Here is a 24,320-nt window from a genome sequence, read left to right on the forward strand (position 1 = left end):
AGTTATAATGTATATCTAAGACTCAAGATGCACAACAACCTATATATAGGGAGTAAGAGATGTCAAAACCATTTTTAGTGACTTTGTGGACCTACATTTCTTCTAGTATATTCTATTTATTGTAGACTTTATTTAAGCTTATAATTAACGTTGTTAATCCTATTATCCATATGCTCATGAAAGTTTCCTTACTATTTTATTCATATTTTAATCATATATCTTTTTGTGAGCCATCAGATTTGTACTTAATAAAACTACATATATACAGTTATTAGCTAATAGAAACCATTAAACTTTTTTTTTTTGAAACTGGGCTTAGAAACCATTAAACTAAAAGTGGTCAATTGCATAAGTATTGAAAAGATAAAATATCGATGCATTAACAAGTATGTATATAAGTCATTTATAAATACTTCAGAGAAGTTACGTACATACACACTCATATTTATTTATAACATATTCAACACCCTAATTTTATTTTGACAATTTCACATCAGCTTTTTCTTTTACACATATTATTTTATTTCTTATAGAAATAATTTTAATATGTTCAAATCAAATGAAGTAGGTTTCTATTTATAGAGATTTAAAAATGACAATTTTTAATATAAGATTCATAAAACAAAATAATATTTTTTTATCAAATATTTGATTTAAAATAGTTGGGATAGAAAATAGTAAAGAAATATGTAACCAAAAAATAAAAATACATATGTGCCACACGTTAACTTTTTATCTCAATCTCAATCGATTCAACTAGTTTAATCTTTTCAACATGTATGATTTTCTTTTTATTTAATTTTCCACTGCACTACATTCAAGTGCTGAATTCTTTTTTTTTCAATAGGCCATTGTAGATGGTCTTAAGTCCTCATTTTTTTGGAACATAAATAAAGTCACTGTTATTTCTTTTTTGTAACTAATAAAGTCAATGATATGGCAATGAAAAACAAATTGAATGTGATGTTTTCTGTTATACGGTGGCAAGGAACATAGAAGCTGGTACTTGGGTTTAAGAAACGTGCGAGTGTGATCATGCTGAAAATTCTTTATCATCAGACACATCAACCGTATATGTATTACAGTATTTGCTTATTTATGTCTGAAAACTCGAATCCCATAATTGAATCTTACAGTAGAGCTTAGTTTTTATCAAATAGTGAGAAACAAATTATATTTTACCTTTCAAATTAATCATTAGTACTATGATTGTTTTCGTTGGCACTAATAAGTACTGTAGGTTTTGCATTGTTTGTTGGTGTTATTGATGTGATGGCACTGCCACGTGCCAGAACAAACTTACATTATCATGACATCATCATTTTGGTATGTCACTCCAAAAAATGGTGTGAACTTAACCTATGTGGAACTATTATCTATAACAAAGGCCCATTTTAAACAAAAGGGCTCTACACGTAAAAAAGCCCAAGATACATTTTCATATTGTTGAACCGGCCTGGAAACTTTATAACTCGCATCAGATTTCCAGTACGCTAATTTAACGGGTGCAAAAAATGTCCACTTCACGGTAGGACAAAAGCGATATTGAAAGAGATTAGTAGTATATCTTGCAACTACAAAATCCCAAGGAAATGAGTAACTCGAGAAATTGCAAAACTGATATTGATGTAAATAAGATCAATATGTCCAAAGCAGCGTAAGAAAGTCTAAGAGGCATATATGTGTAGAGGTGGTTAAATATGAGAGTAATGCATGCCAATTATTTCCACGACGATGTTATGTTTTACCTTCTTCTTTTCTCTGTTTTGCCAACAATGTTACTACTTATTATCGTTGGCATAATTATTGACATTGGAGAGAAACCGCGTCTTGTCCTCTTTCGATGAGGTGGCCATGTTGTGTTCCATGCCGGTCTCACGAGAAATATATTTCTTCCAAACATCACGAGTATGTAAACTTGTCTTTTTCCTATACATATATGTGCATCTTATTCATATGTTGACGCAATAAACTAAATAAGTTTTGTTTATATTCTTATACTAAAATTAGTTAAGTTTCTATTTGGATTATGTGTTTGAAATTATTTCCGTTATTGAACATTTGATGGCATGCACCTCAATTCACTTATTTTCCAGCTCATTGGTAGTATGCATAATATTTAGACATATATACTATGATTGTTGTTAATTGTTCTCATATACGATAAAAGAAGTTATAATCATATTCGGCAACCATGTTCAAACAAACTTTGAGACTAAAAATTTGTTCCTTGTCTATATATATACAAGGAACAAATATGATCGATCAAGTGATGATTTTATTAGCTGGCAAAAGTTAATAGTATGATTTCATGAAAACTGAACCACAAGTTGTAAAGGCAATATTCTCATGGACTTGACAGGGTAAGCTTAAGATAAGATATGTGGCACTTTCTTGGGCAAAGGTATTCGTCTCAATTAAATGATATATACACATGTGCATGTGAACCCACATGGATATGAGGTAGAACAAGTGAAAAAATGTTGTGTCCATGACTAGGTATAAAATGATTTCTGCTACAAAAAATATTAAAAGCTACCGTTGTAACATCTACCTAAACATAGTTAATTATTCAGCAAATGCTACAACAAGGAGACACTTTAGAGTTTTATAAATTGTTTGGGATTCGATGAATCCCATTAGAAATATTGTATTATCTTGACTTGTTTTATCTGATGTCTCTAGGTCTATTATAGGCCTATGACTTTCTTTCTCGTACAGGGGGGAGCCATAGCTAAAGTTTTCAGAAGACTTGTCATATCTAAAAAGATACCATGACTTGATAATTCGTCATAATTTATTGTAAACAATATTATAATTCAACGGATTATACACTGTCACGGAGCTTAAGTGATTGGATCTGTATATGAGACTTTATAACTTGCATTTTATTTCCAACATATACTTCCTTCTTAAGAAGTCGCAAAAGCATCTACACATAAAAGTAGTTAACAAGTAAAGAGAAATCGTTTTTCAAAAAAAGAAAGTAAAGAGAAATCATATAAACTTTATAAGAAGAATAAACAGTAAGAGTAATCATTATGCTTAAGAAACCTAGCTGATTACGATAAACATGATGTAACCTCAATGATATGAAAATTGACAAGATCGACCAAACATCTTGTGTAGATGTGGGGGTAGCATCACGATTCCCATCGATTTCGCTTAAAGTTCCAAACTAAACCATAATCAACAACTAATTCTTAACAACCATTGTTCAATATAAGACAAGTGAATTGTAGATAAATGATGCACACGGATAATTATTTCATACACTTAGTCCTCAACTGTTTTCTTGATAATTGATCGATACAATAATTTTAAATATGTTTCTCTCCTGTGTTGAGAGACTCGTTTGAAATCTACTTTAAAGGCAAAAGATAAGATCAATGAACTTATGTTTTGAAAACGACCTTACCAAATCATCTAAATTTGAATTTGAATCTGAAAGGTGGGGAGCTATCTTGGCAGACTCAGCTAAGAAACTTGAATAGACCCGTTACCTAAAGTTACATGGAGCCGTTACCTTTTTTTCTTCCTTTTTAACGTAAAGTTAGTAACTTATTACATGAAGTTTGTAATATGTATTTAGATACTTAGTCTTAATCACCTTTAAAAACATAACTTAAAACTGAAGAAAGGCAGAAACATTGTACTTTTGACATAGAGTTTAGAAAGCAGGAGTCAATAATAGCTTAGGAGAGAAAGAGGTATATTTTTGATTCCACACTTTAGCAATGATATATTTAACAGCTGATAAACCCCTTTCAAAACTAATTAAAATTAAAAGAGAAAAAAACATTGAGCGTATTTTTCAACTAACTTCAAAAATCACCCCAACAAAACTATTTAAACAAATTCAAACTTAGACCAACAACTTTAAAATCGATCAATTTAAACCCCATCTCGAAAAAAAGAGAACAAAAAAAAATCAATCAGACAAAGGACCTGGTGAACCAGATGAACGAGAAACCTCCTCGATGAGCCTCGTGACTTCAGGCATTGAAGGACGACTATCTGGATACTGAGCCGTACAGCTTATACCTATCTTCAAAAGCCTGATCATATTCTCATTACCACCATCATCTTGATACCTTGTGAGCTCTGGATCAAACACAACCGAAGGAGACTGTTGTTCAATGATCGATGAAACCCATCTCGGTAAATCAACACCTTCCTCGCTTAACTGCTGATGCGTTGGAGATTTTCCTATAATTAAAAAAAAAAACTCAAAATAACATTCTCACCAAGAATGAAGTTTACGAGATCTACGTGTTGTACCTGTGAGTAGTTCAAGAATAAGAACACCAAAGCTATAAACATCAGCCTTTTGCGAGATTCTACGAGCATCGGTTACTTCTGGAGCACGGTAACCATCAATGCGGTTAGGAGTAGACGCAGCGCTGATCATAGGCGCAAGACAGTAATCAGAGACCTTAGCCTCGTAGGATTCAGACAAGAGAATGTTAGATGACTTAATGTTGCCATGAGATGTTGCCGCGTCACGTGAATGAAGGTAACTAATAGCTCTTGCAGCTCCTAGAGCTATACCAGCTCTCGTTTCCCAGTTCAACGGACTTCTACCACTTCCTCTGTTCCCTGTAAAATCCCAAAATATTTACTAATCTATATTAAAAGATAAATTCAAAGTTAATATGTTTTTTTTTTGTACCGTGTAATAAAGCGGACAAGCTTCCTCTCGACATGTACTCGAACACAACGAGCTTCTCGTCGCGGCTGAAGTAATAAGCGATCAACGTCACGAGATTCACATGGCTAACCGATCCAAGAACCTGCATCTTCTCTCTAAACTCCTTCTCAGTCACCACAACATCTCTCAACCGCTTCACGGCCACCACTAGCCCGTGATCGAAACTCGCCTTGTACGACGATCCCAACGTTCCTTTCCCGAGAACCTCCGCGGAAGCCTTTAGCAGCCCGTCGAGATCGAACTGACCGTACGATTTCACAAAAAAGGTCAGATCTTTACTCGCTGGTGCACCGTCACCGTTAGCCACCGGAGGAGGAGGGACGTTAGCCACCGCCGGCGTTTCCTTTGCCGACGAGGTTGGGACGGGAGCTTCTTCGATGCTTCTCGACTCCACATTGTTCTCTTCCTTCTTCTTCTTGCTTCTGCAGAGACAGAACAGGATCAAGAGGAGCAAGAGAAGCCCCAAGACACAACCAATCACTATTCCGGCGATAGCTCCGGCCGATAACTTATCGCTTTTGCCTTTACCGGTGACGGAGCAGGCGGCTAACGGCTTCCCACATAGAGAGTTACCTTCAAAAGCGGTTTTGGGCATACCCGACAACGGACCCGGTATCGACCCGTTTAGCTGGTTCGACGATACATTGAATTGCTGAAGCGGGATCTTAATCTCCGGTATGGGACCGGTTAACTGGTTTTCTTCCAAATAAAGAGTAGCTAACCGGGTCGCTGAATTAACATTAACCGGGATCGAACCGGAGAAATTGTTCTGAGCGAGGTTGATCCGAACCACGTTAGGTAGAGTGAAGAGAAACGAAGGAATCTCTCCGGAAAACGCGTTTCCTTGGAGGTAAAGGTAACGGAGGAGAGTCAGGTTAGCGAAATCCCGCGGGATAGGACCGGTTAAGGAGTTAAACCGGAAAGATACGGTGTGGAGCTGGGTTAGGTTCCCGATTGCGATTGGTAACGGACCCGATAAACCCACACCGGGTAACCGGAGAGATGTGACCCGACCCGCATCGCATTGGACTCCTCCCCAAGTGCACGGCGGCGCGGTTAGGTTCCAGAGTAGAGGACGGCCGTGTACGCCGTCGCGGAGAGCGATTAGTGCTCGTCGATCAGCTGCTAGATCTGATGCCACGGTGGCGAGAGAGAGTAGGAAGAAGAAGACGGAGAGACCTAAACTGGTCTTGTTCTTCATCTTCTCTTTGCCGAAAGTTTTAATCCTTTCGGACAGTGAATGCCTCTTTGTCTCTCTCTGTGTGTCTGAGATGGGTTTAATGAGATTTTGTCGGAAAAATCTTTGTGTGTTTTTCAGACTACGTGTAGAAGAGTGTTTAGAAAGAGAAAATCACGGAAGAAAATCCTCTCACATGAATTTGAGTTCTCTCTCTCTAATATATAACCTATACATCTCGCCGGCAAATATGGGATGTTGAAGGATGAGAGAGAGATATTAATTACAGACTAGTGAATAGAAAGAAAAAAACTACTTGTTGATTTTTTTTTTACTTTTACGGAAACCTAGAGAATCTCTGTTAAATATTCTTTATTTTATTTATAGCAAAAAGATTATCAGAAAATAATTTTATTTCCTTTATTAACGTTTGATATAGCGTTTTTGTGTAGGGATATTTATATATTAAAAATATTAATAACTGTAAAATCCAGGGAGATAAGTTTCGAGAAAAAAAATCCAGGGAGATCTAGATATTAAAAATATTAGTTGAAAAAATATTAAAAATATTAATAGATGTAAAAACCTAGGTTGCATGGAATCTTTATCGGATGTTCGTTTCCCGATACAGAATTATAGTCGGAATCGGAATTTTGTGAAAACTTACAGAATCTCGTTTCTAAAACGTTTCTAAAATATTCTCTTTAAAAACATTTTGAAAACTTAGATTCCATTATGAAATCACGCTTCTAAAATAAACACAATTTCACAAATCAATAAAAAATATTAATCATAATTTTTAATTTATATAAAATCAAAATTTTAATAATAATGAAATAGAAAGAATTGAAATATACAAATAGTAAAATTAATACTATAAACTATTTTTATGACTTGAAGTTTTTATTAAAGATATAGTATATATTCAAATATATCGTGTAAATAAATTTATGAAATAGTAAAGCTAATTAATATAATAATTTATTTTAAACTCAATATATGTATATTTCACATTTTTAATATGAAATTATTTCAAATTTATTATTAATAAATAAATACTTTATTTTAAATTTAAATCATATAATTTTTATTATATTCCTAAATTTAATTTTAAAATTCTTATATTTTGTATATTTTAATGTATATATATACGCGCTTCTAACATAGATAAAAGTCCAGGGAGATTTATGAACAATGTTATTCGACCCAAAAAAAAACAAATGGTATTGATGGGCCTCAAGTTTTGGTTTGAGCCCAGGTAATTGATATTATACTAAAGCTAGTTGTAGATCGTGAGCCTATCTCATATTGAATTAGCCCATACATTTTATTCATACAAACAAAAGAGATTGTTTTTAGTCAAATTATTATTCTGAAGCCCATTCGATTGCATGAGACATACTACTGAGAGATTGGTCTTTAGTCAAATTATTATTTTGAAGCCCATTCGATTGCATGATACATAGTACTCAACGAGATTATATGGACTACCAAAAGTAGGGCTGGGCAAAAAATCCGAACCCGAAAAATCAAACCGAACCCGATCCGAAAAAGTAACACCGAACCCGAATCGAAATTGATTAAATATTCGAACGGATTCAAAATTTCGGTATTTAAAGAACCAAAACCGAACCCGATCCGAACCAAAGTATTTTGGGTATCCGAATGTATCCGAAATAAATTTATATACTTAAATATATACATTATTTTTATATATAATGTATATTAAAAATATAGAAGATACCTTTAAGTTTTCCAAAATACTCAAAAAATATATGCAAATAGTCAAAAGTAAATATTTAAAATAGCTAAAGTATACTGAAAACACTAAAAATAGTTAAATATCTATTGATTTTTTATCCAAATATTCAAAGAAAACCAATTTATATGTTAAATTAAGGTATTTTGACTTATATGTTATGAAAATTTATATGTAATATATTATCTTTCTTATAGATTTTGAAAATTTAAAGTATTTAATGAATTTTAAAAATTTAAAAACATTTTAAATGGGTTATCCGAACCCGAACCGAACCCGCAAAAATCCGAACCGAACCTGAACCGAAATTTAGAAATATCTGAATGGGGCTGAAATCTTTGACCCCGAAAACCCGAAACCCGAATGGACTGAACCGAAACCCGAATGGGTACCCGAACGCCCAGCCCTAACCAAAAGTAGCAGTTGGTTCTTTTCTTTTTGTTTTTGTTAGCAGTAGTAGATGGTTCTTGTTAGTTGTGACATGTAAACTTTTTCCATACTACGTATATGACCCAACTAACTACCTAAGCTCGGCAGATTTATCCGAACCAAAGAACTAAATAAGACAGAACCAAAATAACTGGAACCAAACGAAATTTCTTAAATATCCAGATGGGTCATCTCTAAAACTGAACCAAAATCGAATGAATAAAATACATATTATATATCTAAAAATTCAATTATATTTGATTTATAAATAACAATACATCATAATAGTATTATTTATAGTCCAAGTTACCTGAAAATCCAAATTATTACAATATTTTTATTTGAAATATATAACAATCTAAATTATCCATATTTTGTCCGATAATCTGAATTACCTGATTTTTGAACTAATATTTAATATTTTTATTTGTATTATCTGAAATTATTCGAAAACAGAAATCAAACAATGGCCGAATTAAATCCAGTTTTTTTAGATATTAGCTGATTTTCAACTTTGCTATTTAACCGAGCTAAAAACTGAAATAACCAAAACAAAACCAAACAAAATTTTGTATATATACCAGGTGTTTCCTTGATTTAAAACTCTACAGTTAAAAAAACCTTAAAATCTTCGGAACTACCACTAAACTAATAGCTAATATATTGTTGTGGCATACATGTAAGTATACAAACCAAAAAGAGTCAGTTTTGATGCTAAAAAGGTTGTGGCTGTAGCTTTCGTCCCCGGAATTCGATTCGCAATAAAATAAATTATTTATAATGTTTGGATTTTCAAAAAATAAAAATAAAATACATTTTTCTATTACCAAAAAAAAGTACACAATCATGCATGATGGTGTGTATTATATGATCCAGGGAAATTACTTATAGTTTAGGTTTAAAATTAATAATAGTTGGAAGATAGGAACAAAAGCATTTATGTCATTTCGTTTGATACAAGTACAACAACCCCATTGGTCCAGCTTATTATCACTATCAAACACAAGTTGGGACTATATGTGATTAGTAGAGGATTACGACTCTCCCACCAATGAAAATATAAGCTTTCGATTTTAATACGTATATACTTTAGACATAAAATAAGAGGAGTGTTGACAAAAATACAAAATACCCCAAAGTCACAGGACATTATGACCCACCAACGAATTGCAATAATTGGTTATTATCAAAAACCTAATACTTGTTCACACCGATTCCAACTTTTTTTTTCTATAGGCATGATGTGGATAATAGTATGTATATATATTTGCTTTTTATATTTCTAAGATTAAAGGACTGAGTACTGATTTCTTATGTAATTTCAGTTTGATAACTTTCTTATGTATACATAGGTATTTGGTAAACCCAATACTATTAAAACAGAATCACTTTTTATCTATTTGCAAATAACCAAAGTTGAACCATTACATTTATTTAAATTTCTATTATTTATTTTACAGCTAACTTAGATACTATTGAATATATTTTTTTTGTCACAGACTATTGAATATATACTATATCTAGCCAATTATTTTAATATTTTCAAAATAAGATATCTAAAATGATATTGTTAACATTTTAATAATATCTTTTATTTAAAATGTAAATATGCATTTTTAATATTTACTTAAATAATAAAAGTCACAATATATATTACCTATAATAATAAACGAATTTTAATTCATTTTTATTTTTCATTTATATAATAAGAAGTAAAACTTCTATCATATTTATATATACATAATTTATATCCACAATTAAATAACAACATCTATTAATAAATACAAAGTATTTTAATCCATTTCTTAACTATTTTATAAACTATAAAAGAATAAATTATATACATGAATTTTACAATATACTTCAACTTATTAAATTAAATATAAAAGTAAGATATATAAACTAATAAACAATTTCATTTTTAATATATATTTCTATATATTTAAATTAGAATATTATAAATAATTTTATATATTTATTAAATATGAGACGGTTGAATTAAAATAGTTAATTTATAAAATAATGATGAGAAAAATATAATAATTTGTACCAGCATAAGAAGTTAAAAATAATTTTGTACTCTAATTTAAAATTATAAAATATAAGTAAAATTGATACGAGGCGGGATATATAAATGAATTATCTTGTTTTCATAAAATTATATTCATGTAAACTTTACTTTAATTATATATACTTTAAAACAAATGCTTTTATAAGAAAATACATATGTATAAGATTTCTAATTTTCAGGTATTAATGGTTGACTGCGGGTTTTATAAAATTTTCACTACCAATTTTTTTTTTGAAAAGTAAACCGGATTATATATAAAGTCATCGGTTTTGTCAGTTTGACCACGCATCCAGATCGGGTTTCAGAACACTGAATATAACTCTTCATATGTAACATTTAAATGTAGATACACAATCAGAATAGAAATTTATATCATATAGATTTGTTTTACTTCGAAAATAATTCTGTGTTTTGAAAGTGTGGATCAAGTTTCCTTGTGGATTTATATATACTAAAATATCAGTTCATGGTTTAGAAAAACTAAGCAGTTCATTATAATTATCAATATATAATTGCTTGCTAGTTTAATATAAATGTATAAATATTTTGAGTGTTCAAAAATATTTTAAATAATTTTGTAAAATTAAATTTTAAATCTAAAATAAATAGAAATATAAATTTGTAATAGGCTATTAATAAAAAAAATTGTTATATATTCTATTAAAATGACATATTAATAAATGTTATGTCCAACTATTTATTCACTTTATTTAAAGAGCCACTTTTTATTCTTTTTATGTAAGTGTATATAATTTTATTTAAACACTAACCACTATGTTAGGGTGGTTATCAACAAGTAAGAATAAATTAATAGCACATCAGTATATGTTATATAACCCTACATTCTTTCTGTAAATATTCACTAACCACTACGTTAGGATAATCCCATGTAATACAATGGAATATAAATTAATTTCTTTAACATATTAAAAAAGTGACAGAAAATGTTACATATTTACAGAACAAAATAAAAAATTACAAACCAACATTATATCCGCGGACTAAGATCTAAAACATACAAATATGATTATAAAAAAGTATGCATATAATTACAAAAAACCGAGCGTATACCGGATCAAATTTTAAATGACTATTATTTTATAATATAATTTTTTTATTAAAATTTATACACAAATATGATTAAAAACACAAATATCAAAATTAAATTAAAAAAACAAACAAAACATATATCAATCATTTGGAAGAACAGATCAAAATATAGTATATATTAAACTAAGAGTACGATTCAAATAAGTTAATGTTCTAATGATTGATTGATTTTGCTTTTCTTTTTGATATTAGATATTATTTGGATACATAAATTATTCTTTTGATAGTATTTTATATTTTATAGTTTTATTTATTATTGGGGCATAATAAACCAGACTTAGCTTAATTAGACTCCACAGATGATACGTGAATTATTGGACGACTTATTCTTGGGTTTATCCCTAGAGTGGACCTAGAGGCTCATCCAACCAATAGGAATCACTCATTTTATAACTGATATCTTTTAAAAAAAGAAACAAAATATTATCAAGTTATATTATGTTTTTAAATTAAAAAATATTAAAAATAAATAAAAATAGTAATATATGCAAAAAAAATTAAAAAAATAATTCCGTCATCAAAACACTAAACTCTAAACTCTAAATTAAAAACATTAAACACTAAATCTTAAAAATATCAAATCCTTAATCTTAAAGTTTAGGGTTTATCCAAAGGTTTAGGATTTAGAGTTTAAGATTTAGAGTTTAGTATTTCGATGACGGCGTTAAAATATCTAATTTTTTTTTTTGCATATACTAGAGTTTAGGGTTTAGAATTTAAGATTATCTAAGGGTTTAGCGTATACTTAAGAGTTTAGGGTATACTCAAGGGTTTAGGGTTTAGGGTTTATTTTTTTGACAATTTTAAAAATATATTTTTTAAATCATTTTTTGTAACTACTATTATTTTTATTTGCTTTTATTTTGTTTAGTTTAAAAACATAATATAATTTGATAATATTTTGTTTCCTTTTTTAAAAGATATTAATTATGAAATACTTGATTCGTATTGGTTGGTGAATCTAAAAGTTTACCCTAGGGGTGAGTCTAAAAGTTTACCTTCCAAGAATAATTCTTATTGGACCACTTAGCAAAAAATAGTAATGCTAGGATCAAAATTTAAAGCAATGAGAAATTTATTTGACTGTTTTTTTCTGTTCACGGAATAAAATTTCAGAAGTCAATCTTAAGAATTTAAATGACTGATACATAATTCTGTATAGTATATTCTTAATCATTTTCACGGTCGTATATATTTATTATATGTAATGTTTTTTTAATTCTATTATATGTAATGTTTTAGCATCATATTATTAAAACTTGAATAGCATAATATTTTGTTGCCCAAAAAAAAAGAATAACATAATATTTTCTGGGTGAGTGCTGGTGACAGATTCCCTAAAAACTAGAATCTTGAGAAGAGATAAAGCGTGGATCTTCAAATTAGTGGGAGCTTATGGCTCACCACTCATACTGTTAGAGCCCCACGACTTACGTAAGTATGGTCACGTATCTTATGTGTAAAACCAATTATCTTTTTCATAGTGATTATTAAAACTCAATGGTTGGTCCAAAATTTAAATCCTCCACACCACACAAACAAATATCGAAGAGAAATTTTTTTTTTTTTTTTTTTTTTTTTTTGGGCAACTTCGAAGAGAAATTTTCATAAGCAACCAAACAGAGAGTCGAAAATATCTAAACTCTTTTGTGGCACACACAATTTTTTTTTGTTTAATTTGGTTTGCATTCACATGAGAACAAACATTTCCAAGAGATCTAAGAAATATATTCCCGATTTCCTTGTTAATAAAGATTTAGTGAATGAAACTAATTTATTAACCTCCCATATCAACAAACTGTTTATTATTTTTGAATACATGCATATTCCATAGTTTTTGTAACACAAAAAAAAATTGATTAGGTGAGATACTTTAACTTTATCGGGACATCAGGTCATTAACTTTTGTTTTGAAAAAGATTCTGCAAATTTGAATCTTATAACTAGAGAATCAACCTGAATCTCCGGATGATTCGCATTTCCAATAATAGCCAGATATTTTCCGTATTCTCAGTTAACCAAAATCATTTTTCATAGCATAGTCAAGCACACACCTACCATTCTCTCTCTCTCTCTCTCTCTCGCTATATATACACTTGCAGGAATCTCTTTAGTGTTATACTGTTATACAAAACAAAGCTAATTATTTTTTAAGATTCCTATAAAAAATGTCGGCACTTGCAGATTTGATCAATCTCGATCTCTCCGATTCTTCTGAGAAGATCATTGCGGAGTACATATGGTCCGTACAATTCTTCATCGATCTTTGTAAAATAATATTCAATATATATTAATAAATCAATGATATGGGTTGATCTTTGCTTCTGTGTTTGAGTTGGTGTTTGTTTCTTCCTTGAGGTTTTCTTGAATATGTCTGAGTCAAGACTTTTAGATGGATTGAACATTCTGATTAATGTTTTGTGATTTCAATGAATAGGATTGGTGGATCAGGCTTGGATATGAGAAGCAAAGCAAGGGTAATCATTTTTTTTTCTGTTTTAGAGCATATAACGATGATTCGATGAATACACTTTTGAAACAATACTAAGAACTTAAGCAAATGAATGATTGTATATTCATTGTTATTGCAGACTTTGCCGGGACCTGTCAAGGATCCATCGGAGTTACCGAAATGGAACTATGATGGTTCAAGCACTGGCCAAGCTCCCGGCGAGGACAGTGAAGTCATCATTTAGTATGTTCCAAAACATAGTAAAACATTGAGTAAGCTAACTAAATATGGATTAACAAGATTGTGGTTTCTCTATATGTTTCTTAGCCCTCAAGCTATCTTCAAAGACCCCTTCAGAAAAGGCAACAACATCCTTGTAATAACTCGATTACACAATAAAAACAATAATCTCCAAAATTGTTATATATATTCATTTGTTTTGTTTTGGAAATTAGGTGATGTGTGACGCATATACACCTGCCGGTGAGCCGATCCCGACAAACAAAAGGCATGCTGCGGCCAAGATCTTTAGCGATCCCAGCGTTGCCGCCGAAGAAACATGGTATATATATCCTTTAAATGTTTTCTCAAAGTTTATTTCAATTTTTGTTGAAAACTTTTAAGTTTGCACACTTTCTTTTTGCCGACATCATCATGTCAGTTTTAAATATGGATTGTATAACACGTCCTAGTCAGCTTTACATGGTTAATACATTTTCTTATAACTTAAAAAGTATAATGGGAAAAAAGTAAATTTGATCATAAACACACCGGTTATTCTAAATTTTCAGGATAATACTAATTACAATAAAATTTTCATTTTCAGAATGTGGCATATGATGTAAATAACTCTAGTTATTTTCAATATTCAATCTTACTAAAACATAATAATATTCAATCCTATTCTTTTTTTAAATGTCGAAATTAAGGTATGGAATTGAGCAAGAGTATACTTTGCTACAAAAGGATATTAAATGGCCGGTAGGTTGGCCTGTCGGCGGCTTCCCAGGTCCTCAGGTAAAGACTTTCCCGGCGAATCTTTTTACATACCCTCTCGTTATTGAATTTCGATCCAAAAAGTAATAATGAAAAATAAATAAAAAACAGGGACCGTACTACTGCGGAGTTGGAGCAGACAAAGCCTTTGGAAGAGACATAGTAGATTCTCATTACAAAGCCTGTCTTTACGCCGGAATCAATGTCAGTGGCACTAACGGAGAAGTCATGCCCGGACAGGTTTATTACTTACCAGTCACTCCTTTTTATTTCTTCCGATTCATTATCATATTGATCGAGTTCAGAACAAGAAATCAAACCGTTAAAACAAATCTTGTGTGGGTTTCAGTGGGAGTTCCAAGTCGGTCCAACCGTTGGAATCGCTGCCGCTGATCAGGTCTGGGTCGCTCGTTACATCCTCGAGGTATATATGATAAACACACTCATGGTTATGTATACACCCTGTGACCTTGTCTCTTCAAATACTCTGTTTTAATGACTCTGTTTCTTTGGTATGTGAAAACAGAGGATCACAGAGTTGGCGGGAGTCGTTCTGTCTCTTGACCCTAAACCAATTCCGGTTTGTTTTTTTTACCATAAATTTAAATAATATAACCAAAAAGTTTTTTTTTTTTTCAAATTTACTCAATTACTCTGTTTGGTTTTTCTATTAGGGAGACTGGAATGGTGCAGGAGCACACACAAATTACAGGTTTTGTGTTTGTTGAAGATCTGCTCTTATTCCGTTTACATGGTTTGTATTTTTTTTTCTTTTCTGAATTGGGTTTCTTGGTTTCCGTAGTACAAAATCGATGAGAGAAGATGGAGGGTATGAAGTGATAAAGAAAGCGATAGAGAAGCTTGGATTGCGTCACAAGGAACACATCTCTGCTTATGGTGAAGGCAACGAGCGTCGTCTCACTGGCAAACACGAGACCGCCGATATCAACACTTTCTTATGGGTAAGAATTTTCTCTCATAGCAATATAGCATGTCAAAGTGTTCATTCCATATCACATGAGCCTAAGCTATGATCTAACTTAACCGGTTTGTACAGGGTGTGGCCAACCGTGGGGCATCCATTAGGGTTGGTCGCGACACTGAGCAAGCTGGGAAAGGATACTTTGAAGATCGTAGGCCAGCGTCCAACATGGATCCGTACACTGTGACCTCCATGATTGCTGAAACCACAATCCTCTGGAAACCATGAAGAAAGAAAACTTGACCTTCAAGGAACTACACATCTAGTATCAGTCCATGTTCGTTCTTCTATTGTCTCGTTCTCATTGGCTTCTTTGTTTATGTAATGTTTGATTTAAACTCTTAAAACCTGTTCTAGTTCTATATCGAATCTCTATGTTATTACAAAATGCAAATCTCAGTTTTAGATTTAAAATTTAAATCTCTAAATTATTCAGTTTGCAAACTCCTGCATTAGCCTTGCCTATGATAGCATTTAGCACACTCTATTTGGCCCATTTCAGCTTAACGGATTCAAATTTATAACTTTTGAATATCGAAACTCTTTTCTACAATAAACTAAAAGCTATAAATTTGAGTTTTCATGAAACTTCATCTTATGCTATTTTGATACTTGGAAACATTTTCTTGAAACTTCGATATTAAGCCTACTACTAAGAAACTTCGATAGTATTAAGGTTTTGACTGATGATAAATCAACAGCAGTATGCTATAAAAATTGTATGATATCCTTTCATTGAACTATTTAATAAAATGATTGGTAAAGCAGTAAGAACATATTATTTAAAATTACTAAAAAATTAGTATATAATATTAATATATTTATTATTAAATAATATATTTATTTTATTTTATTTAATATATCTCTAATATATATAAATAGATAAAATTAAGAAAATTATAATTAGTTTGTTTATTTAGTAACATCAAAATTATGTAAATATCAAAAAAAGAAACTTTATATTTTAAAATAAATTCTACAATTAATTTTTTTTAATAAAAATCTACTTTAAAATTTAAGTTAATCACATAAATTAAATTATAATTTAAATGTGAATTTATTTTGAAAAGATATTTTATTTGTAAAGTTATTTTATTTTATTTTAAAACAAATTTAATTTATTGTACATAAACATAATTTTATGATATATTATTGAATAAATAAAAATAATTATATATTTTATTTTGTAAATTATAAATGAAAATACTGTACTAAAAACTCCATATGAGAGCATTGAGCATAGAGTATTTGGAGAGCATAGAGCATATATCAACAAAAATTCTTGTTATCATAATCTCTAAAATTATGATAACAATAATTTTTGTTGATAGATAAGTATTCTTTCATAATTTTTCATCAATATGTTGTATTTTCAAATATTTTTAAAAAAGATTGCTATTTTTGGAAAGTTTTCATTTTATAGAGAACTATTGTAGATTTGATATTATGATTCAGATATTAGGATAACAAAATTTTTTGTTGCTAGATAAGTATTCTTTCAGAATTTTTCATCAATATGGTGTATTTTTAAATATTTTTTCAAATAACTTCTATATTTGGAAAGTTTTCATTTTATAGAGAAATATAGTAGATTTAGGATTTTGACTTAGAGATTATGATAACAAGAATTTTTGTTGATAGTTTCATGAATATGTTGTATTTTAAATTTTTTTTTTTAAATGCTGTTTTCGGAAAGTTTTCATTTTATCGAGAAATATATGAGATTTAGAATTGTGATTTATAGATTATGATAACAAGATTTTTTTGATAAATGAGTATTAATTCAGAATTTTCGTCAATATATTGTATTTTTAAATATTTTTTTAAAAACTGCTATTTTGGGAAAGTTTTTATTTTATAGAGAACTAGTTTTGAGATTGTGATTCAAAAATTAGGATAACATGAATTTTTTTGATAGATGAGTATTATTTCAGAATTTTTCATCAATATGTTGTATTTTAAAATATTTTTTTAAACTATTATTTTTGAAAAAATTTCATTTTATATAGAACTATTGTAGTTTTGGGATTGTGTTTTAGAGATTATGATGTGGGTGATTGGTTGAGCTGTAACTGTAAAAAAATTATTTTAGACTTTAGTCTGTAGATTATTTTGATTTAGCTTTAAAATTTGTTACAGCTAAAAAGATGGAGCTTTAGAAAACAAGACTTTTAAAGTCATTTTTTTAATTTTTTGCTGTAGCTTTACTTTTTTGGTTCTAGCTGTAAAAATTAATATAAAACATGATTGGTGATATTTAAGATTGTAGACAAAAATTAAAGCTAAAGTCACTTCCTACAACCCAACCAATCATCCCCCGATAACAAGAATTTTTGTTGATATATGAATATTAGTTCAGAATTTTTCATCAATATGTTGTAAGTATTTTTTTTAAAACTGCTATTTTAAAAATTTTCATTTTGTAGAGAATTATATTAGATTTGAGATTGTGATTTAGAGATTAGGATAACAAGATTTTTTTGTCAAATATTATATAATAAGACTACACAGTAAGATTTTTTTTTAAAGTACTAAAATACAGAAACTAGACAAAAAAAAAGAATCTAGTAATTATATAAAATAGATTTTAAAAGCATAGTTAAAAACTAAAGAAAATAGTAACAATTGTCTATTGGTTCAACCGGTAACCGGGTTCCGGTTTTTAGTGGTTTTTAGCAGGTTTTTATTGGGTTTTTAAATTTTGACATTTTCATAAAATTCAAACCGGATTTATTTTGAATCACTTGGTTTACTAGTTCAACCGCGGATCTAGGTCGGATTTGAAAATACTGGTTTGAAAATAGATAACCTCGTTTTTAAGGAAGTATGGAAATAGAGTTAAGTTTTTATTAGTCAATGTTTTGTTTAAGTCAGCTATGAATATTTTTTTTTTTCAGAAAACCAGTCAGTTATGAAATTAAAAACAAAAATCATTAGCTTTATATAATATAATGCATGGTTTGGTTTCTCATAGTCAGGCTTGAAGCCCAATTTACTTGCTCTGATTCTTTTTTTTACTTCCAGAAAAATACTTTTTATTTGTTCATCAAAATATTTCAGATATACCACGCTATGATTCAAGATTTGTAGACATAAAGTAATTTACAGCAAACTAAAATATTAACAGTTCAATGCTATTACGAAAAAATTTCGTAGGACTAAAATTTTAAGAAAAAAAATGTCATTTAAAAGCACCAACTTTAATTTCGAAATCATCAACTTCACCACAAAAGAAGATTAACAGTTAAACTAAAATATTAACAGTTCAAGATTAGACAGACTTTCACTCATCTCCAACACAGTTTGCACAACGAAACCATAGACACACATTCACTTTATTACATTAACCAATAGACCCTTAACCGAAATGAATTAAAACAAAATAAATCAATAGTTAGATTCAGAAAAGAATTAGGGATTTAAGTTGAGAGAGGACGATTTGGAGGTCTAATAATAATAACTATAAGTTTTTATACAACTTAACATAGCTGTAAGTGGTCTAGTGGTTTAACTTTGTAACGAGTCTAATTTGGGTCATGGATTGGATCCACTTGAGGAACAATTTTTTGAATATTCAAAACAACGTCATATGAATCTAACAGAATATTATAGAGATGGAGATTAACTCTATTAATAGAATCTGTTAACCATTTTAACGATGCTTTTAGTCAAAATATGTTAGAAGTTAAAGCGGTTAGTCAAAATACGTTGAAAATTTAAATAGTCTACGAAAAAATTATATTTTTTCAACCAAATTAAAAAGTTATTGATTTAAATGACATTTATCCCAAAATCTAACGGTTGAGAGCTCATCTTGCTATTCCGTGTTAACACTATGTAACTAATTGGTACTATACATCGGTTACCCAGAAAGTTAAAGTAAAAAAATCTACATGTTAATATTGACATGCATGCATGTTTACATGTGTATATAAACACACACACCCCTAGTTTGGAAATTGGAATAAAAGGAAAATGCACACACGGAGAAGGTTTATGAACCGCGAAGTGAATGCGCCAGAGTTTAAAGACAAGTAAAAAGAGAAGTAAACTCTTTTAAGGATTGAAATAAACGAGTCAGCACTGTTGTATGTGTTGTGTGGAAATAGGACAATGCAATGCATGCATGCATGCATTCTATTATCATTTAGTCATTATTATACCTTCATCATCTTGCAGCTTTTTTAACTTTTGCTTTTTTCTTCCATTGACTTTATCTTTTATATTTATTTTTATCAGGAAAATAATTTATTTATATATATAAGTGAGAACAGAGAGAGAGAAAAGCTTTGGGAAAAGCACTTTCTTTATTAAATATATACTTTTTCTATCTTCTACTTTTGATCAGCTTTAGAGAAAAAACAAAATCCAACCCAATAATAACTTTTTCACTTGTTAATAAATGCGCTCTCTATTTAAAATAAAACGAAGAAAATAGAAAAGAAAGGAGCAATCATAAAGCAATCGATTACAAAATGATTTCATGACCTATCACATCAGGCTATCTTTTCTCCAATGTGCAGAAAAGTCCTGTGCCCTTCTGTCTCTTCACATTTATCACTTTTTTCGTTGAATTGCTCCTTCTCTTTTTCTTCTTCCTTTATCTCTCTCTATATCTCTTCTCTCAACCTTAAACTTACATCAATTAATTAAGTTTTTTGATTCATCTATGCTGACTTTGCATACTGGAACTTGAGATATTCCTACACTTATGTCAATTTTTAAATAGTGCCTATTTTAAAAATCTTACGAACTCATTTAGGTTTCAGACCTACTTAGAAAAATTCATATCAACGTACACATTAATGTGATGGGGTTTATAGATAGAGTTTTCTTATAAAAGCTCTCATAAATGGGACGTGTTTATAGATTGTGACTGTTGTTATTATCGCCTTTCTTCATCTTTCATAAATTTGTAACACATGATTCAGTCTCATCAGATTACCAATATTTATAACCACTTAATTTTTCCAGTTAAATTAAAATCAAGAATCTGAAATTAAGATAACGATTAACAATTACCAAGAAGAAATAGCCATAATCTTTTCTTTCTTTAACAAAAAAAGAAGAAGAAATAGCCATGGGTGATTAGTAATATTGCTGAAGCATGATAAATGCATACAAAAAGATGATAAATGCATACATGTGGTTAATTTTTTCTTGTCCAACATATGTTGGCTCTCTTCATAAAAGTTGTCAAACGGAACTTTTATCAATTTATGTTTACTTTGCAACTCGGTGGATGAATCGAGGTCCTATGTGTTCTTGACTGCCAACTCAGCTAGTCTAAATGGTGTGTCGTAGGCACCTACCATAAATTGTAATGATAATGAGATGTTACCCTTCTCGCTTTCAGTACCTAACTGAAACACAATCTAAAAAATGGCACTCAGCCCCTCATCTTAATTTAAGCGACAATAACAATATGTGTTTTGCGTGTGAAATAAAGTCATCGGCTGCATATAAAAACCTTTAGATGTGTGGTGCTCTCATCATCTAATTGATATCACTTTCAAATACAAAGCTCCTATTTTAGGGGAGTCCTTCTACAAATCAATGGCGTATGACCTTCTCCATCTTTAATTAGTTTGAGAGATCGGTCTCAATACTATGAAACCTAGTATCCTAGTGGTTCTTCTTCGGCAGAAATTTTCTTCTCTTTTTGGCAAAAAAAGGAGGAAATTTTCTTCTTTAGCACGCTTATTAGTTTCTTCAAATGTTCTTAACTTTATCTTTTTTGTGCACGTTCTTAATTTTATCTTCATGTTCAAATTGTGAAGTATTTTTGACAAAAAATTACGCATGTCAAATTTTATCAGATTGGCCACTCTAATATTTTCTTCTTGAGTAATAATAATAGAAGACATCTTAAGATCTGAATTTAAAAGTTGTGAAATTTTAAAACACCTGTACATCTACAACCCTTGGAATGGTTCCATCTTCACATGGTTAAAGATTGAGTATCCCATGGAAATTGTTTTCTTTGCAACACTGTCACTACAAAAAAAGAGGTAGATTGAATCATTTATTTTAAATATTTGCATTAGTTATAAATGATACAAATGCATTTTACATCATTTATTTAAATGACTCTGAAAGTGGTGATGCAAATAATTAACATCAATTTAAACATAATTGATGTTAATATTTAGAATATTTGTATCACTTAGTATAATTGATATTAATATGTGTCATTTGCAAAAATTGATGTTAACATTTGCATCATTTAATATAAATGATGAGATTATTACGATAACTTTTATAATAATGTTGAATAAATTTATCAGTTACAACAATTGATGCCAATGTGAATCCGATTTTTAAAACATTTAATGTAAATTTAAAATTATTTGATTGATACTAAAATTATTAATACTCATATAATTTCCGTTCAATAATTAGTTATATTCTTATTAATTAATATTTGTAGCACAAATATTTTTAGTATCTATTAAGATTTTCATAACAGAAAACAAATTTTAAATATTTTGAGATAATTTGTACTCATACATCAAAATTAAAAAAAAAAACGAATTGTTTTTTACAAAACAAAAAATAAAAAATCACAGATCAAATGAATTGTGTATATATTCTTGCTTTGTTTCATGTTCTTCACTCATCTGCATATATTTCTTCTTGTTCTTCATTCATCTGAGTATGTTATTTCCAATTGAAGAACAAGGTTGTAAGTTCCCAATATGCCATTTGAATCATCCGTCATCACACTTGATTTCCACCTGCAAAAAGTAAAAGAAAAATAAAAAAGATTAAATCTCTTAGAACAACCATTCAAAAGGATAGATATCATAGAATTTCTTGAAGTACCTTTCTTTTCTGTTCCTCCAAACATGTTGAAAACATATTCTTTCGAATGACTAGTAGTCTCTGGTCTTAAAGTTCAGCATACAATTAAGTTACCAAAAAAAGTTCAGCATATGAAAACTATTCGAATTAATATAGAAAAGATATAAACAAATCGAAAACAAAACATGATACAAAAATAAAATAAAAATTAGAAGATGACTAAGATGGATCATCATCAGATTTCAGAGGATATTTTAAACTGTTGGAAACGTTAAAAGAGAGGTGTTGAAGAAGATAACTGGTGTGGTAAATAAAGAGGGGATAGTGGGTGATTAAAAACAATTTATTTGTTAATATGTGAGAAAATCAGGGGGAAAAATCCCTATATTAACGGGACGAGCTTATTTTGAATGGCATATCATTTAAAAAATTATTATTGCAACAATAAGTGTGAATTAAAATTTATCGGCAATTACAGCTCATTAATTCAAAATATCAATTTAATTAATTAAATAAAATGTTTTTAACTCTAGAATTTATTTTAAAATTTTTTACGTACATATATAAATTAACTATTAAATGAATCCAAATAATTTATTAGTTTATTATAAATAAATGAAATTTATAATATATCGATTATATATTTTTGTTATATAAAATTCTGTTATTAATATGAATATTCTAACCTAATTTTAACGTAAATATAATGAATACATTAATTTTAAATAAATTATGTTTCTGTATCATTTAATTATTGATGTAAGACTTGCTTCATTTATTTAAATGATGTTAACTTTGTATCATTTTTATAAGTAATATTAACATAAATTTGTACATGTATCAGTTATTTAAGTGATGCAAACTCATATTTTCTATCAGTTTTTTTAAAATGATGTAAATTAATATACATTTGTATCAATTTCATTAAAGTGATACTAAATAAAGTAACAAAACATCAATTATTATAACTGATGCTGTAAAAATACATTTTGCATCATTTGCTAACAAATAATTCAAAATAGTATCACTTATTTTTCTGATACTATTTATGTGATGCAATACATGTTTTTTTTTGTAGTGTGTTTCTTTCAAGGTTTCTTTTTATTTCACATATGAAAATTTAAGATATAGCAAAAAAATCCACAAAATAAATTCAGTATTTCTTAATTTTCCCATTTACAGCCGTAGCAATCATTTATCAGATTTTTGGATGGCTATCGGTCGATGCCTAACCTGATATCAAATTAATAAATATTAAACCGAACAAGAGGTTGGAAGAAAAATAAAACAGACAAGAATTAATGATAAACCCGGTATTATTTGGAACCTAGTCGGTATGATAAGTACAATATATGTATTATAGTTACGATATGTTGGTGGGTGTCACAGTACATTCTTTAGTGCTGTGTGCTCTTTCAACCTCATAATATTCTAACTTTATTCATTAATCATAATAACAATATATCGACATAGAGAATTTGACGTTACATATATACTCAACCAATTCATATAATAAGATATGGACCCTTCATGAATAATGTACATCACATCTCTCTCTCTATGACTGTTGTTGGTTAATGAGACAACTACAGCACCATGCCACATCTCATTCTTCCCCCATTCTTCAGTCTTGTCCATTGCATTTTGAACCAACCTATGCTACAATTTGCCAATTCCTTAGGCCCCATCTTTTTCTTTCTCTCCTTTGAATCTATTCATTTAGGGGGGAGAAAAAATGGTATAGATTAGCCTATTTAAACGAAAGAAAGAGTATAACAGAGTTTTCTATCCTCTTAATAAAAAATTTGTGACCTACAACTAGGCCAACC

General features: G+C 29.6%; 2 protein-coding genes across 2 annotated transcripts; one reads left to right on the top strand and one right to left on the bottom strand.

The window, feature by feature from the left end:
• Window positions 1-3,695: 3,695 nt before the first annotated feature.
• LOC108818167 (probable inactive receptor kinase At5g16590) lies at window positions 3,696-6,163 on the bottom strand. The gene is made up of 3 exons (XM_018591062.2): window positions 4,673-6,163; window positions 4,282-4,599; window positions 3,696-4,209 (listed from the first exon to the last, which is right to left on the bottom strand). Exons 1-3 carry the CDS (start codon window positions 5,910-5,912, stop codon window positions 3,932-3,934), a joined length of 1,836 nt encoding a protein of 611 aa, XP_018446564.1. The 5' UTR covers window positions 5,913-6,163; the 3' UTR covers window positions 3,696-3,931.
• Window positions 6,164-12,901: 6,738 nt separating this feature from the next.
• Window positions 12,902-16,075, top strand: LOC108814463 (glutamine synthetase cytosolic isozyme 1-4). The gene is made up of 12 exons (XM_018587044.2): window positions 12,902-13,499; window positions 13,695-13,734; window positions 13,849-13,952; window positions 14,037-14,085; window positions 14,165-14,271; window positions 14,639-14,726; window positions 14,817-14,945; window positions 15,055-15,129; window positions 15,232-15,285; window positions 15,380-15,417; window positions 15,508-15,667; window positions 15,763-16,075. The coding sequence occupies exons 1-12, from the start codon at window positions 13,426-13,428 to the stop codon at window positions 15,913-15,915; spliced, it is 1,071 nt and encodes a 356-aa protein (XP_018442546.1). The 5' UTR covers window positions 12,902-13,425; the 3' UTR covers window positions 15,916-16,075.
• The last annotated feature ends 8,245 nt before the right edge of the window (window positions 16,076-24,320 follow it).

The sequence above is a fragment of the Raphanus sativus genome, chromosome 7 (genome assembly GCF_000801105.2).
Source record: "Raphanus sativus cultivar WK10039 chromosome 7, ASM80110v3, whole genome shotgun sequence".
Taxonomy (NCBI): domain Eukaryota; kingdom Viridiplantae; phylum Streptophyta; class Magnoliopsida; order Brassicales; family Brassicaceae; genus Raphanus; species Raphanus sativus.

Bases quoted from the DNA above. Each gene is read 5' to 3' on its own strand.
- LOC108818167 (XM_018591062.2), bottom strand. From the start codon at position 5,912: ATGAAGAACAAGACCAGTTTAGGTCTCTCCGTCTTCTTCTTCCTACTC. The intron at 4,600-4,672 runs GTACAAAAAAAA...GGGATTTTACAG, and splicing joins CTTGTCCGCTTTATTACACG to GGAACAGAGGAAGTGGTAGA. The intron at 4,210-4,281 runs GTACAACACGTA...TTTTAATTATAG, and splicing joins TATTCTTGAACTACTCACAG to GAAAATCTCCAACGCATCAG.
- LOC108814463 (XM_018587044.2), top strand. From the start codon at position 13,426: ATGTCGGCACTTGCAGATTTGATCAATCTCGATCTCTCCGATTCTTCT. The intron at 15,286-15,379 runs GTTTGTTTTTTT...TTTTTCTATTAG, and splicing joins TTGACCCTAAACCAATTCCG to GGAGACTGGAATGGTGCAGG. The intron at 15,418-15,507 runs GTTTTGTGTTTG...TGGTTTCCGTAG, and splicing joins GGAGCACACACAAATTACAG to TACAAAATCGATGAGAGAAG.